The 17,134-nt window shown below is 44.2% G+C and overlaps 1 protein-coding gene across 1 annotated transcript in view; it reads left to right on the top strand.

The window, feature by feature from the left end:
* Positions 1 to 5,310, top strand: part of ELAVL1 (ELAV like RNA binding protein 1) — a 40,073-nt gene extending 34,763 nt beyond the window's left edge. The window contains exons 5-6 of the mRNA XM_081093307.1: positions 733 to 958; positions 3,813 to 5,310. Coding sequence (XP_080949433.1) covers positions 733 to 958; positions 3,813 to 4,137 — 551 coding nt within the window. The 3' untranslated portion in view covers positions 4,138 to 5,310. The remainder of the gene's footprint in view (positions 1 to 732; positions 959 to 3,812) is intronic.
* Positions 5,311 to 17,134: the final 11,824 nt, after the last annotated feature.

Genomic DNA, 17,134 nt, shown 5'->3' with positions numbered 1-17,134 from the left:
GACCCAGCCCTGCCAATCGGTTGCCTTCCCACCCCAGCCCATCCAGCACCCACACCACAGTGGGTACCTGGTGTCAAAATAGTGATGGGAGGTAGGGGGTGTGATTGCTTCTAATGTGGCTGTCTGTCACCAAAATATCTTTTGGCACTGAGTAACTCAGAAGAAAGTCTAAAACCTTAATATTTTATTCGTCATTGTTGGGTTTTTTTAATTCTTTTTTTTTTTAGATAATCATAGAACTATTTTTAATTGGATTATAAATGCCCCTTCATTCTTTTTTCTTTTTTTTATCCTCACCCAAGGACATACTTAGAAAGAGGAAGAGAGGAGGAAAGAGAGGGAGGGAGCGAGGGAGGGACATCGATCAGCTGCTTTCCATATATATTTTGATGAGGGCTCGAACTCGCAACCCAGGTATGTGTTCTCACCAGGAATTGAACCGGCAACATTGCTGTGCACAGGACCATGCTCAACCAACTGAACCACTCCGGCTGTGTTGTCCCTTTATTCTTAATTTAAACATGTTTAGCATTTCCGAATTCACTTCACACAGAATAATGAAACCTTGACCCAGGTGGCTTGAGCATATTTAGGTTTAATTTTTGTCTATCTCATTAAGTAAGCATCCAATTTGAAGCGCAGTAGACTGACTTGCTTGATTTTTGTTTTTCAGTTTTAAAAAATCCTTGCATTTTTTCCCCCTAACTCCATTTTTGTTGGTTTGTTAAAAAGGTTTGTCCAGAGGGGTTGCGTTTATCCGGTTTGACAAACGGTCGGAAGCAGAAGAGGCAATTACCAGTTTCAATGGTCATAAACCCCCAGGTTCCTCTGAACCCATTACAGTGAAGTTCGCAGCCAATCCCAACCAGAACAAAAATGTGGCGCTGCTCTCCCAGCTGTACCACTCGCCAGCTAGACGGTTTGGAGGCCCCGTGCATCACCAGGCACAGAGATTCAGGTGGGTCAGGAGGGCAGCGCTCTCATCTACCTACCCAGTCTCTTCCCATCATGGCTGGCAGTGCTTTGAAGGCTGTTAGAGCCTCACTTGCTGGGTAACCACATACAGTGGGAAGCACTGGGCATGCCAGGCTGCTCACATCAGAAGGTTGTACTCAGAATCATTTCATGTCTCCATGTCCCACCTCCATTATAAAAGTGTCTGTATGAAAGCCATCTCTTTCCAATTGAGTGTTGTCTTTAATTAGAATTAAAAAGATGATGCCAGTTCCAAACAGGTACTGAGAGAGCGGGTGATAGCACTCCAGTATATAGTTTCTAGAGAGATGAGAGTATAGCTGTGAGTTTAAAAGATCATTCCAAAAAAACCATGTATATATAACACATAGACACAGACAATTATGTGGTAATAGCCAGAGGGAAAGGGGGATGGGAGCTAGGTGTAGGTGGGCAACGAGGGGGAAATGAGGAAGGAAAGAGACATTGCTTGGGACGATGGGCGCATGGATGCAGTGTGTAGATGATCTTTTATTGAGTTGTACACTTGAAACCTGTATGGTTTTGTGAACCAGTGTCACCCCAATAAATTCAATTTTTTTTAAAAAAAAGAAAATACTCTAAAAATATGCATCATTCAACTCCGTAAGAAAAGGATGCAGCTGTAGGTATGTTCAGTGAGAGCTGTTCTCCTTCCTGAGTTTTTAAACAGGTTTTAGACATTTAGTCATTAGGCCTAAGGCAACCCTTTCTCATATACCTGTGGAGTTATTTTGATATCTAAATACTAAATGCCTTCTGTTGAAAAGCCTTGTCCAAAGTTCTCAACCATGTCAGGTTCTAAAGCTGGCTCTCCCAGTTACTACACAAAGGCAGGGGAAGTGCCTTCAGACAGAAGCAAGGAGGGAAGTAAATCCAGTGTGGAAGTCAGATAACATAGATCACCTCACTACTGATCAGGATGAGTGGATGGCAGTGTTCACTGAGTTATGGTAACTGGAAAACCAGGGACGGCTGGAGGAGGAGAAGGGGGCCTTGCTCACAGCAACAAGAAGTAGAAAAGAAAGTGGAGACCAGAGGAGCCAAACAGCTGGTTAGGCGGGGAAAGGAACATGATGGCCAGAGGAACAAAGCAAAAAGATGGAAGGAAGTAGTGAGTGGGAGAGACAGGAGGAAAGATTTACCACCAGAAGGCAGACTAAGATAAGAATAAGAGAAAGACCCGGAAGAGAAGAAAGTGCCTCTGTTGTTACTACATTGGGGAAAGGAGGGTCAGCTCTCCTTTTGTGCCATAAGAGAAAGGAGTTAGGGGTGAGTTTCCTGACTGTCAGGATGAAAGAAACCAGCTCCAATTGGCAGGAGAAAAACCTTAACAATAATTCATAAGAATGAGAATTATGTCAATAAAAGGCAATAAAGTATTTCTTCAGATTATTTGTAGTATAATAGCTACATAAGAAGGTTAACTATAATAAGTCATGTCCATATTGGGTACCTATAAAACTTGGAGAAAAGTAGGTCCTTTTAAGGGGTCCTTTTAAAAGTGGGAATCCCTTTCCAGTTCTCATTGAGAACCAGCTGGGTGCCTTTTCTCACCCCCATTTCAATGCTGTTGTGGTCTCACTGTCATCCCAACAGACTCAAGATCACTGACAAGCCACAAGTCATGTAACCAACTCAGGTGTTCTGATGTAGGCTGTTTAAAATTATTCTTGAGAAGTCAAAGCCATGGCCAATAATGTGTCTGGATTCTTCTATACCTGTGTTGAATACAATCCTTGGATCAGTGGCCTATACCTCGGGGCCTGGTCACCCTGCCTGGGGTCATGTCTGTCGAGAAAGTGAATTTGTTTAATGGCTCCTTGAAGGCACCCACCTACCTCTCTGTCAGCCCCACAGCCTGAAGCCCGATTTTATTTTGGAAATATAATACTTCTCCATTTGCATGGTGTGGCTTCACGGATATTGTATCACAGTCAGATCTTTTTAAATTGACCTGAAACCATGACTTTTTAATTTGTGAACCATCTAGAGGGCCACATGGCTTCAGTTACAACTTTATTATATCCCTTAATCCTTTTTGCAATGGCTACACATTGGTAGAAGGCTTAGTTTTGATGTAATTAAAAGTGTCACTTTTAATTACATCAAAATGTTCCACATTTTTGGTACAGTTCAGTGACCCTGCAGTATGGCCTCTGGCCCTTTTGGGATGTTATGAGCCAGCAACGGGAGGTTACCCAGAGCTTTGGGAAGGAGTTCCCTTGTGCCGGCAGTGGCCCTTCACCGGAGCATGTGTAACCTGGACACCGCTTGGTTGTGGATCCTTAGAGATGGCAGGTCATGACCAGGGGAAGGTACAAAATTTAGAAAAAGAAGAAAAAAGTACAGGCCTCCCCAAAAGACATACATGCAGTATGAGGAAAGTGTTTCCTCCAGGGCAATTTGAGGGTGTAAGAGCACCTCAGAGGATGTGGAGAGGCTTCCATCATTTAAAATGTGAGAAGCACAGAAATGGCGAACAGGAACCACACACACAGTGGGAAGAGTGGAGGAAGTGGTTGGTCAGCCACTAACAGACCATCATTCTGAGTGAAATCAGTTGAGGCTCTGAACTTCCACAGGCAACAAGTGTCTCAGGGGCAACTCCCTTCCTCTGCCACCATATTGAATTCCTCTCAGTTAAAAAAAAAATCTTGCTTGAGACTGGTGGGGCGTGGCAGCCTTGAGAACTCCACCCCTGGCTGATGGGAGAGGGAAGGGCCTGAGCCAATCCCGCCTGTTCCCCCAATAGTGTTGGCATGCTCGCCAACACTGACCTTGACCTTGACCTGAATGCTGTGCTCTCTGTTTGCTAGGTTCTCCCCTATGGGTGTAGATCACATGAGTGGGCTTTCTGGTGTCAATGTCCCAGGAAACGCGTCTTCAGGCTGGTGCATCTTCATCTACAACCTTGGTCAAGATGCCGATGAGGGAATCCTCTGGCAGATGTTTGGCCCCTTTGGCGCAGTCACCAATGTGAAAGTGATTCGCGACTTCAACACCAACAAGTGCAAAGGCTTTGGTTTTGTGACCATGACAAACTATGAAGAAGCCGCGATGGCCATAGCAAGTCTGAACGGCTACCGCCTGGGGGACAAAATCTTACAGGTTTCCTTCAAAACCAACAAGTCCCACAAATAACTCACTCATGCTTTTTTGTACGGAATAGATAATTCAGAGTGAAGAAGTTGAAACTTTTTTGTTAGTGTACAACTCATTTTGCGCCAATTTTCACAAGTGTTTGTCTTAGTCTAAATGAGAAGTGAAAAGGTTTTTATACTCTGAGATGCAACCAACATGTTCAAATGTTTGAAATCCCACAATGTTAGACCAACTTTAAGTTTCTTAAGTTATTTCCTTTAAAATATATATTAAACAGAAATCTAAGTAGACTGCATTGACTAACCAGTCCCTCGGGATGGTGGTGAAACTGAAGCATGCTTTAACTTCTAAGACTGTCTAACACCCACTTCATTCGGTGTCTCCACAAACTGGATAAAAAAAATGACCTTTTAATTTTCGTTTTTAAACTAAAGATGTTAGACAGATGCTGAGTGTGCGTTTTCTCAACTGCTTCAACATTTTAAGCAGTTTCTGCTTTGGTTGACATGAAATTGCTTCCCCAAGCAGGTCCCATTGCCACCTTCTGGTCACTCAGTCCTGGGTTCTGCCAAGTAGTCCTGACAGTGGCCGAGGGCCACCACTGGGGACAGGGCCACAAGCTGGGTCAGGCCCTCTAAAGGAGGACACAATGTTTTCTAAGCCCAGACGTCAGTGGGAACGGACCAAAGAGTTTCAGGGAAACTCCATATATTCCTGAATCAGATCTAAGCCCCAGGCACTCCTGAAGATGTGTAGCTACTCTGACATTCTGAGTTCCTATCCACACATTGCATGCACAGTGCCCCACACATCAGATATTGTTGTTCTAGCCATTTCTCCAGTTTCCAAAAGCATTTAACATAGCTCGAATGCATAAGATAGTTCTATTTTTAATAACATGAACATTTGAGCATTATATTTCTCATATCCCTTGTGAGTGCTAGACTTTTTTCTACTTTAGTCGGATTTTGTTTTGAAACTTTGCTTTCATATGAACACTCAGCAGGAAAGTACTTACTTCTTGCCAATTATCTATTAACGAAAAAAAGAAAACCTTTGATTTGTAGTTTTAAAGATTAACCCTCAAAAAAGTTCTCTTCATTATTGCTTTGACATTTTGGGTTGTTCTGTTAATTTTCTTTTGCTTTTTTGTGTTTTTTGTTTGTTTTTACTTTTGCATTTAAGACCATTAAATTTGATTTTGTTTTGCTCAAATTTTGTTTTGTTTTTTATTTTACCTTTTCTTTCTTTTTGGCTAGGCAAGATACAGACGGCCCAGCATTCAGGGAGGATATATAAGAGCTTAAGGAACAAATACTTGCCTCAAGACAAAGCATTTACAAATCTGTCGTATAGTAATGTGCAGTCACAGATGGTGTGTTTTTAAAATGGGGAGCCAGTAGGGAGAATCTGACAGGGCCTGCGAAGTAGCCAGGACTAGATCTCCGGGCAATTCCTAAGGAGCATGATCCGATTTTTATAAATATCTTGTGTACAGTGAGAATAAAAAACAGAATAACTTAGTACCAGCAGTTTTTAACTTTGACACAAGACTAAACGTAATAATAGGCTGTTTTTTAGTTATTGAGATCATGGAATTGCAGCATTATTTATCTATTAGTCTATTTATTTATTTACGTGGGGGAGGGGAAAGGCCGATGGGCACAGCCTTCTCCAAAAAAAAGATCAGTGTTCTGAGAAGCCCATGAAAAACTTTTGAGGCTATTACTCTCGTACTTTCGTGAGGGACTACCAGCTGCTTGCATTATTCTCCCAAATTTAAGATGTTGCCATGTTCTTTTCCCATACAAGGCCAAGTTCATACCTTGAGGCCTTGTCTCATAAATTGCCATGGAGGGCCTCCTCCCTCCAGCAGAATTTCCCAGATCCTAAGTCAAAGCCAGCTTGCGTGCCTCCTAGAACCCCAAACATAGAGATTGTCCCCGCTCTGTTGCCCCAGAGTGTTCTTCACCCTGGGACTGGCATGTTTTTCTGGAAAAATAAGCTGTTCAGATGGTGCAACCTTGGGCCAACATTTTCTCAGAGATAAGATTCCCAATTCTAAAACCAACCCTTAAATCTCTTTGACACACATTCCTGTCAGCCCTCACTCGTGCTCATTTTATTACAAGGATAATATAAATGCAAACGAGAGGATGGTGGGCTGGCACCCAGCACCGCAACTTCTTTCCTCCCCTCCCTTTTATTTTAACCAGATTGATTGTTCTGATGTTAGGTCAGATGAAGAGGAGATGTAGAGTACATATGAGCCTTTGAAGGTTGAGTTTCTCAGGTCATTAAATTCTCCTGTTACATGGTCACCTCACCCCTCTTTGAATAGCCTAACTAAAAACCCCAATGTGTTTCTTTGGGAGTTTTGATGTACAGGTGTGTGGAACGATTCTATTTTTGACATATTCCTCCTGAAAAGCAATTGTCACTCCCATCCAGGTACCAGATGCTGGCCCCGTGTCTATAAAGTTCGTTACATCTCTAGGCTTGTTTGCAAAAGGAAGATTTATTTTTTAAAAGTCACAATCCAAAAGAAACCATTTTTCAAAATTTACATTTTTATTTATATTTGTATTTTGCAAAATGAGTGATCTTATTTGGGAATTTTGATGGGAAAAATAAGAGTAGATAAAGTTAATTTATCACAAGTTTGGTTTGGTACATAAATACCAAAGAAGCCTTGGTTGAATTCTCTTTTGTCCTGTGTAACTACCCTAACAATTGTTTGCTAAACAGCTCCCAACTTGTGGACCTGGTTCCAGTTGAGTTCTCTTATTTTTAACCCTTGACTTCTGGAGCTTTTCAGTGGAATATGCTAGGCCATGATCTTCTGCGCCACTATGCCTCTTACCAGCAGGTAGGGCTGGGTTGGTCTGTCATCTTTGTTCAGAAGGTGAGTTTTTCCCTTGCCAAAGGCAGCTGACTTAACCTTGGAGAGTCTGCACTTGGTGTTAATGCTAGAAACCCAGCATCCGGGGTCTGCACCAGGCTGCTGCAGGAGTTGGTGCCTCTGAGCTGGCAACTGAGCAGTCCCTACTGGATCAGACAAGTAGAAGAATCCTATGAAAGTTATTGGCAATAACTTACTCTGGTTGGCCTCCAAACTAGGGCCATTGTAGGGCCATTGACTGACCTGAGTCCACTGTTGGGCTTGAAAATCAAAGTTAGCATCAGCCAGCTAGCTGTTCCATTTTACATCTGATGCAGCCTGATTTTTTTCTCTCTACTTATTGCAGCCTTCCTGTGTTGGATAAAAAAGAATAAGAATAAGCTGCCCCACCCTCAACCCCTCCCCCAGTCCTCCACCAGAAATTCTTCCCATCTTCCCAAGACCTAAGGCACCTACTTCCCTCCCATTCATCAGATTTCCAGGCCAGCCACCAACTAAGGTTGCAAGTGCTTTGTGTTGAGTGGCATTGATAATTGACCCTTTCTTAAAATAGCAGTAGAACTTGAATCCCAGATCTTCAGCGGGGTTCAAGGTTCTAAACCTTTTGATTTGCCTCTGACTTCTAATGATTGTATTGTATATTTTCCCACAACCTTTTGGTGACATAGTTCAGTTTTCTGCTTGGTTGTTTTTAAAAAAAGAAAATTTACTTGTAAGTCACCACCAGGACCTATGTTAGGCTAACCAGTGGTCTGAGCAGTGATTTTGAGAGGACTATATTTCATTTCCCCCTACCCCCAGAAGAGAAAGCTTGTCCATTGGTTGGGACCACCTCGTTACCATGTAATGTTCTGTTTATAGTGACTTGCTCTGGGGGAGGGGGACTTTCCTGACCGGTCCCCTTGTTGTACAGTAGATGAGTAGACATTTTGTATATTAGTGTTTTAAGTTACTGATTTGTTTTATATAAAATAATTTATTTTTCAGATACCATTTTTCATTTTAACTTTGTTTTTACATGGGTTTGTTTTCAATAAAGTATGACACTGCTGTCCAAAGTCAACAATAAAATGAATCCCATTGTGTTATTTTGAGGATGCTTATGTAACTAGCTTATTATTATTATTATTATTATTATTATTACTATTAATTTTCAAGGGGGAAAAAAGCCCTCAGTTTTCCATCTTCCTATTTCCCTTTTTATCCTTGTGAATAAATGTTCTTTAGTGTTTTAAGAGGAAAAAGCAAACCTAGATTTTGATAATACAGAAGATTTCAGATTAATAAAGAAGCTTTGAAAGAAGACCATTTTTCAAAATTTTAGTGAAGTATGAATATTTTTTGTCAATGGCTTTCTCAAAGAGAATGAAACTTTTGCACCATTTTCAGAGTTTTTATAGAGATGCCAAATTGATATATTTACATGTAATGGAAACATGAAAAAGTTTTATTAAACAATTGTTCATAGCTGTGTAGACATTTTAATTCAGTTTCCAAAGCTCTCAAAGCGTATTTTTGGAGTACGGAGTGATAACAGTTTGGGATATGATTCCAAACATTTGATTGTCCAAATACTTAGTTCTTTGCACAGGTATCAGGTTTGTGTTAAACACTGTATGTGAACTATGACTGGAATTCTGTGATATTTTGGTAATAAATGAAGTGGGATCCTTGAGATGTGGTGGTGTAGGGTGATGGTGTGTAACTTATAAGCAGTGAACACTGCCAAAGCGCCAGCTGGGGTTGCAGGTGACTTCCTCCTAGTTATACTTGGGCTGCCCTCTTGTATACAAGCTCTCCCTATAAGCCAGGGATGGCCTTGACCCATGTGAGGAGGTCGGACAGCCAGCTTGGGGTATTGAGGGAAAGGCACCAGGATGTGCTCTGTGACCGGATCTCCCACAACCCTCTGCTATACAGATTTTGCCCCCTCCCCTGGACATGCAAGCCAGTTCCCTCCCCTCAGAGACTCAGAGGCCCCTCTTCTCCAGGTTCATTGATCTTGGGCTTTCTGCGTTGTCCCTGAGCGTTTCCTGCCCGTCTGCTCCTCACTTCTGAGCCCTGTGGCCATTCTAAGTGTCCTGACATTAATCTCCTTGGTGACGGGAAAGCAAATTCTGACTGAGAGGCAGGATGGAGCACAAGGATCTTAGGTTTGAATCCTGGCTTGGCCCTCTCCCCAGTGTGCATTGGGGGCAAGACACTGACTTTGCAAGCTTCAGTGTCCCCATCTGTGAAATGGGATCCATAACACTCACCCCATAGGATTCTTAGAAAAGAGAAATAGATCAAATAGGTACTGCACTTACCACAGCTGTTCTGAATCCAGAAAGCATCAGAATTGAGGTTGGTGTCAGCAGAGAAGAGCAAGCCCCTATGCTGCCCAACAGCCAGTGGGCTCCACTGCAACCTACAGATGGGCCTCTTCTAAAGTCTCTGATTTTTCGTGTGTGTGTGTTTGTGTGTGTGTGTGCGTGTGTGTGTGTGTGTCTTGGAGTTCTGTGTTCATCTTCTTCTTTTCTAGATGTGGCTAAACAGTCCCATCACTTCTGAAAATACCTCAGAATATCCAGCCCCTGTCTGCCATAGGAAGGCATCTGGGGAAGAAGGAGCACACTCCAGCAGGAGGTGGTTCAGGGTGTCCCCTGCATGCTCAGACCAGAGGCCAGTGCAGGGCCTCCAGCAGGGCTCCTTGAGTGGACTGTTGCAGGCGTCTGCACTGTGCACTGGCGAGAAGGGACCTGGGTGTCAGCCCTTCCCAGTGCATCAGAGAGTAGAGCTTCTTGGCCTGGAGTGCATCCTCCCCCAGGGGCCCTGTTTAAAAGCATCTTCACCATCAGCAGGTGTGGGGTAAGCCTGAGATTGTGCATTCCTAACAAGCCCAGGTGATGCTCACACTCCAGGAACCCACTTTGAGAAGCAAGAGGTTTAAGAAGGTGCCTTAAGTGGGGGTATGTTTTAACAAAATCTTGCTGGCCCCATCTCCACTCCGGTGCCAAGAAAGCTGATTCCCTCTCACCCAGAATTCAGAGCCCTGTGAGGCCGAACCCATGTGCAAGGCAGGAGAGTTCTTGCCACCAGACTGACTGCCCAGCACAGGCTGTTTTCATGTTCAAGGCTCTGACGGCCTAACATCTACATCCCTATGTCCTTAGGTTTTTTTTTATTGGTTTAACTTCAGTAACTTCTTAGCACAATTTAAGAGGATTTCCAGAAGAGCAGGGAGAAAATCATAGTCACCAGTGTTTTCCCAGAGAACCTGTTTGTGTTTAGTAATAAACAGGACCAAGTTGCAATGTGAGTGTTTACTGGGGTGGTGGAGGGAGGAGGGGCACGGTGAACATATCCCTTGTCCTCGTAGCCTGGTGCCCCCAATGAGCAGGACAGTAGTGGTGGCGTGGGATTGCCATCCTCTGACAAGTGGCAGCCTGGACGTCCCACCCCATCAGCTCCAGGAAGCCACACAGAAGTCCTGCAGCAGAACTAAAGTTAGCCAGGGAGCATCTGTTCCAAGTCAGGGGCTGCTTTGCCCACCTGCCTCATCTGGCGATGGTTAGTACATTTTATCGCACACAGGGGTCCAAGGGAACAGACCAAAGACCCCTTACCCCATGTGTGGGTACTGCTGAGGAGGGGGTGGGGAAGCAGGGTGTCCCAGGGGCTGGCATTGTCAGGGTTTAACAGGAGAGAGTTAAAGGAGCTAGAGATAGTGGTGGGAAAGGTGCTGTTAGCTGTGAGCTGTGCTTTGCTCTTTACAAAGTACTTTTCTCACATTACAGGTGTGTCAGCCCTATGAGGAATGTGTCACTGTTACTGTTGTTCATATACCCACTTTACAAATGATATGCCAAAGCTTAGTCCGCTGGAAAACAGGCTACTTAGTGCTGTTGCTTTTACCCCAGGTATAGAACATCCTGGGTTTGGGCTCCCTTTTAGTTTTGTGCCTCTGAACTGCACATTTTGGGGTTCAGTTTGTGATGGAAAGTTTGGATGCAGAGGAGGTTTGGTGGATCCTGCAGGTGTGACCAAACAGGGATGAGAAGGGGCTCAGGTGCCTGAAGGTACATGCCATGGCCAGGAGCTGACCCCAAGTTCTCCCTGGGTCTTCACGCCATCCCAGAGCAATTGAGGCCACCTCTTCAGTAGTTAGCCAGCTCCTACCCGCTGGGACCTCCTGGGACAGTGTCCTCTGAAGGCGTCTCATAACCTGCCAGCAGAACTGGCACAGAATGTGCAGGGCCTCTTGTTCAGAAAGCATTAAGAACGCCATGGCCAGTGTGGCTCAGTGTTGAGCATTGACCTATGAATCAAGAGGTTACTGCTCGATTCTTGGTCAGGGCACATGTCAGGGTTGGCAGGCTCCATCCCCAGTACAGGGCGTACAGGAGGCAGCCAGTCAATGATTCTCTCTCATCATTGATGTTTCTATCTCCCTCTCCCTTTCTCTCTGAAATCAGTAAAAATACTAAAAGTAAAAAAAAAAAAAAAAAAAAAAAAAGAATGCCATGGCCAGTGTGGCTCAGTTGGTTGAGCGTTGTTCCATGCACCAAAAGGTCGTCAGTTCAGTTGCCCATTAGGGTACGTGCCCAGGTTGAAGGCTCAACCCCCAGTACAGATACAGAGTGTGCAGGAAGCAGCCCATTGACTTTTTTCCTCTCAAAAAAAAATCAATAAAAACATACACACACACATTCTGAGTGGCCAGATTATTATGACCACCTGATGTTTGTAGGCAAATTAGCTATAATTTCACGCTGAAGTTGCTAGAGGACCAGACCCATTATAAATAGGGAAGCAGGTTGTTTACCACAACAGAAGTTATTTTTTCTGACGATATGGGTAAACAATGCGATTTAACAGCCTTTGAACGTGGGATATATATATATATATATATATATATATATATATATACACACACACACACACACACATACATACACACACATACATACACTGAGTGGCCAGATTATTATGACCACCCCATCAGTACTTCGTTGGGCCACCTTTTGCCTTCAATACTGTGGCGATTCTTCTTGGCATTGACTCCACAAGATGTTGAAAGGTGATGCGAGGAATCTGACACCATGCCTGATGAATAGCGCCAACCAGTTCTGTGAGATTTGATGGTTGTGGAACCAGCTTCCTGATGGCTCTTTTAACTTCGTCCCACAAATGCTTAATTGGATTAAGATCTGGTGATTGTGGGGGCCACCTAAGTAAGGTAAAGTCTCTCTCATGTTCTTGAAACCACTCCTGCACAATATGAGCACCGTGGCATGGCGCATTGTCTTGTTGGAAGAAGCCCTCTCCATTGGGATACGCCATCAACATGAGAGGATGAACTTGATCAGCAACGATACTTGGGTATGTTGTGCTATTCAGACATTGTTCCACACGAATTAAAGGGCCTAAATCATGCCAGGAAAACATGCCCCAAAACATTGCACTGCCCCCACCAGCTTGAAGGGTTGTACTCATGCATGTGGGGTGCATGCTTTCATGCTGTTTCCGCCAAATTCTCACTCTGCCATCTGCATGATGCAACTGGAAATGTGATTCATCGGACCACATGACTTTTTTCCAATGCTTGACTGTCCAATCCTTGTGTTACTGTGCAAATTGGAGACGTTTTATCTTGGTAACTGCAGACAGCAAAGGTGTTCGAACAGGCCTTCAGCTTCCATATCCCATATGGTGCAGTTTATGGCTAATTTGCCTATAAACATCAGGTGGTCATAATAATCTGGCCACTCTCTCTATATATATATATTCGCTTTAAAGAAAAGCATTAAGAATTTCAAAACAGCAACACCAGAGCATTAAGCTGAGCACAGGGCCCTCTGAGTGTGGAATCCTATGTGCCTGCATGGGTAGCATGCCCACAACACCAGCTCTGCCTGCCACCTGTCTCTATTCAGAAGTTTTCAAGTTGTCTTGGGGCTTCTTGGAGACTATGGAATTTTTAAATTTACCTTTTACCTTTATTCCAAGGACTATATTCTGTCCAGTTGGTTTTCTCAAGTTGAAGGAGTTGATGCAGGGCCTAAAAACTCAGTGTGGCAGCATCTGGGGCCTGGGTGTCAGAGGAAACTGCAGCTTAGAGGGCCACTGCTGAGGGGAGGGGGTGGCCGGACTGGGATAGACCGCTGAAAGGTCCTTTTCAGTTGGAGGAATCCAGAACAAGAGATGGGGGTGGGGACAGAACAGCAGGGAGCTGTTCTGGTGGCACAGGCATAAAGACCCTTTTCTCTCCCTGTCAGGTGAAGCCCCATGGAGAGGCCTTGCTGGGCAACAGTGTAAAACACCCACCCCAGGCCAACACCAAAGAGATGGCCACTGGAAAGGGCATACGGTATGGGGAGAGTGAGGCCCCAGAAACAGTCTGTGCAGGGACTGGAGCCCCAAAACCACCAGGGGCCCCTCAGAAGAGACTTTGGAGTTGAGGGGTGGAGTCCAGAGCATATAGCCCCAGCTAAAGCAGTTGTTGTTTTTAAGATATCAAGGAATCCCAGCCTCGTTCTTTTCTTTTCTTTTTTTTTTTTTTTTTTTGAGAGAGAGAGAGAAAACATCTATTTGTTGTTCTGCTTATTTATTCATTTATTGGTTGACTCTTGTATGTCCCCTAACTGGGGATCAAATCCACAACCTTGGGGTATCTGGACGAAGCTCTAACCCACTGAACTATCTAGCCAGGGCCCAAGCCAGTTTTTACTTACAAATAAATGTAAGTTTTCTCCTGCATGCAAGTAAATAAAATGTCTGTATCCCAGGAAAACAGGAACATTGAGTGATGGGGATGGTCTGCCTTGACACAGAATATATGGCAACCAGGAAATTCACATGGGGACCCCTCAGAGAGTCAGAGTGCCTACATGCAGGCCACAGGCTTTCTAAAAAGAGCCATGGATGCTGGAACCAGAATCTCAGGGCAGATGCTCTGAAGGCAGGTGTATATGTGCAGGCCTTTCCCAGGGAGGGAGGCAGCGGAATATGTGTCTCTCAAAGATGTACAAATCCCCCCAACAGGCTGGGCTGAGGAATGCAGTGGGAGGCCTTGAAAGCCAAGGTCACACCAGAGGTGAAGGGGAACTAGTCTTCATTTCTTTGGATGCCAGACCCTTGTCAGTGCTGTTGTCCCTGCTGGGAGTGGCTTTGCACCTTGATCATTCCCTCTGCTTAAATTTCACCCACTGGCTGCCATCTCTCATTGGTTGTGTGGACTGGGCTGGGGCCAGGAGGGGGGGGCAATGAGATTTAAAGGGTTTTTACAGGGTATCTGGTAATGGTATGTGTCCTGCTGGAGAAGACAGGGGTGGGGGTGATGAGCAAAATGACAACAGTGCAACTATTTAAAGTTGATAATTAAAAATGAATAAATAAGGGAAACTTAGAAAGGGATGTGTCAAAGATGGAGGGTAGCAAGGTCTGCGCATTGCATGGAGAGTGAAGATAAAATAAGGTGGACGATAAAATAAGTTGTGAAGGCACCTGGGGCCCAGACCCTCAGAAAAATAAGCATAAACCTTTGTAAATAGGCTTTCTGATTTTATTTTGGTAAATTTTTATTTATTTATTTTTTAAATTAAATCTTTATTGTTCATATTATTACATTTGTTCCTCTTTTTCCCCCCCCATAACTCCCCTCCTGTCAGTTCCCACCCCACCCTCCGCCCTCACTCCCCACCCACTGTCCTCATCCATAGGTGCACGATTTTTGTCCAGTCTCTTCCCGCATCCCCCACACCCCTTTCCCCCCCAAGAATAGGCAGCCCATTCCCTTTCTATGTCCCTGATTCTATTATAATCACCAGTTCACTATGTTCATCAGATGATTTATTCACTTGATTCTTAGATTCACTTGTTGATAGATGCATATTTGTTGTTCATAATTTGTATCTTTACCTTTTTCTTCTTCTTCCTCTTCTTAAAGGATACCTTTCAGCATTTCATATAATCCTGGTTTGGTGGTGATGAACTCCTTTAGCTTTTCCTTATCTGTGAAGCTCTTTATCTGACCTTCAATTCTGAATGATAGCTTGCTGGATAAAGTAATCTTAGTTGTAGGTTCTTGGTATTCATCACTTTGAATATTTCTTGCCACTCCCTTCTGGCCTGCAAAGTTTCTGTTGAGAAATCAGCTGACAGTCGTATGGGTATTCCCTTGTAGGTAACTGGGTTTCTTTCTCCTGCTGCTTTTAAGATTCTCTCTTTGTCTTTTGCTCTTGGCATTTTAATTATGATGTGTCTTGGTGTGGTCCTCTTTGGATTCCATATATATATATATATATATATATATATATATATATATATATTATTATTGATTTTTTACAGATAGGAAAAGAGAGGGATAGAGAGTCAGAAACATCAATAAGAGAGAAACATCGATCAGCTGCCTCTTGCACACCCCCTACTGGGGATGTGCCCGCAACCCAGGTACATGCCCTTGACCAGAATTGAACCTGGGACCCTTGAGTCCGCAGGCTGACGCTCTATCCACTGAGCCAAGCCGGTTAGGGCAGGATTCCTTTTGTTTGGGGTTCTCTGCGCTTCCTGGACTTGTAAGTCTATTTCTTTCACCAGATAGGGGAAGTTTTCTGTCATTATTTCTTCAAATATGTTTTCAATATCTTGCTCTCTCTCTTCTTCTGGCACCCCTATAATTCGGATGTTGGTACGCTTGAAGCTGTCCCAGAGGTTCCTTACACTATCTTCGTATTTTCGGATTCTTTTTTCATTTTGCTTTTCGGGTTGGGTGTTTTTTGCTTCTTCGCATTTCAAATCTTTGACTTGACTCTTACACTCCTCTGGTCTGCTGTTGGGAGTCTGTATAATATTCTTTATTTCAGTCAGTGTATGCTTAATTTCTAGTTGGTCCTTTATCACAACATCGAGGGTTTCATTAGATTTCTTGAGGATCTCACGATATTTATCAGCGGTCTCACCAGTCTTTTCGAGGGCCTTACTAAATTTATCGGTGGCTTCTAGACAGTTCTTGAGAGACCTTGAGAGACCTTAAAAGTGTGGTTTTGAACTCTATATCCAGCATTTTGTTTTCCTCCATTTCTGTCATTTGTGTCCTGTTTCTTTGTCTCCGCATTTTTTATGCTTTCTTGGTGCACCCCCTAGTGGTCTTTGTGCACAGTCTTGTTGTAGTTAAGCCTTGATTGTTGTAGGTAGCACTGGGGGGGATTTGACCTCCAGGACAACTGGCTGTGAGAATCAGCTGTGTCTGCAGTGGGAGAACTTCTGTCCTCTAGGGAGGTGCTAATTTAGCCTTTGCCTGAGGCTATCCAGCAAATGCCTCTGTGCAGGGCTTGGGCAGGGCGGGTCCCAGGGGATCAAAAGGGCAGGCCGAGCGAGCAGTTATGGCTGCTCTCAGTCCCGTCCCCAGAGGCTCTGCTTCTCAGTGTCCCAGCCACCTCTGCAAGCCCCTCGGAGAGAAAGCTGCCCTCAAGTTTCGACCGATGCCAGACAGTCCCACTTCTCCCGTTTGAGTCTGGGTCCCCAGAGACTCACCCAGAACTGGAGCCCAGAGCCTGAGACTTCCTCCCGATTGAAAAAGACAACCGCGCCCTCAGCCGCCAGCCCGCTCCGCATGCACCTCCGCACCTTTGTATTTTACTTCCACACCGCACCTCCTCTGAGTCTCGGTATGCTTTTCTATTTCCTTCTAATTGTAGAATTTCCCCCTCAGCCAGCCTTCCTGTGGTTCTGGGTGATGTCCGTTCCGTCTTTTTGTTGTATTTTTGAAGTGGTTGTGCGAGGCAGCAATCTCCGGTGTTTATCTATGCCGCCATCTTGGTTTCCTCATATTTTGGTAAATTTTTAAATCCTAAAACATTTCACTCATCTGCTTCTGTGACTTAGGAAATAAAAGTGCAGTGTTGTTGTTTTTTGTTGTTTTTTTTTAATATATTTTATTGATTTTTTACAGAGAGGAAGGGAGAGGGATAGAGAGTTAGAAACATCGATGAGAGAGAAACATCGATCAGCTGCCTCCTGCACACTCCCCACTGGGGATGTGGCTGCAACCAAGGTACATGCCCTTGACCGGAATCGAACCTGGGACCCTTGAGTCCGCAGGCCAATGCTCTATCCACTGAGCCAAACTGGTTAGGGCAAAAAGTGCAGTGG

The sequence above is a fragment of the Myotis nattereri genome, assembly GCF_964212035.1.
Source record: "Myotis nattereri genome assembly, chromosome: 5".
NCBI classification, from domain to species: Eukaryota; Metazoa; Chordata; class Mammalia; order Chiroptera; family Vespertilionidae; genus Myotis; species Myotis nattereri.
This window is presented reverse-complemented; position numbering and strand designations above follow the sequence as displayed.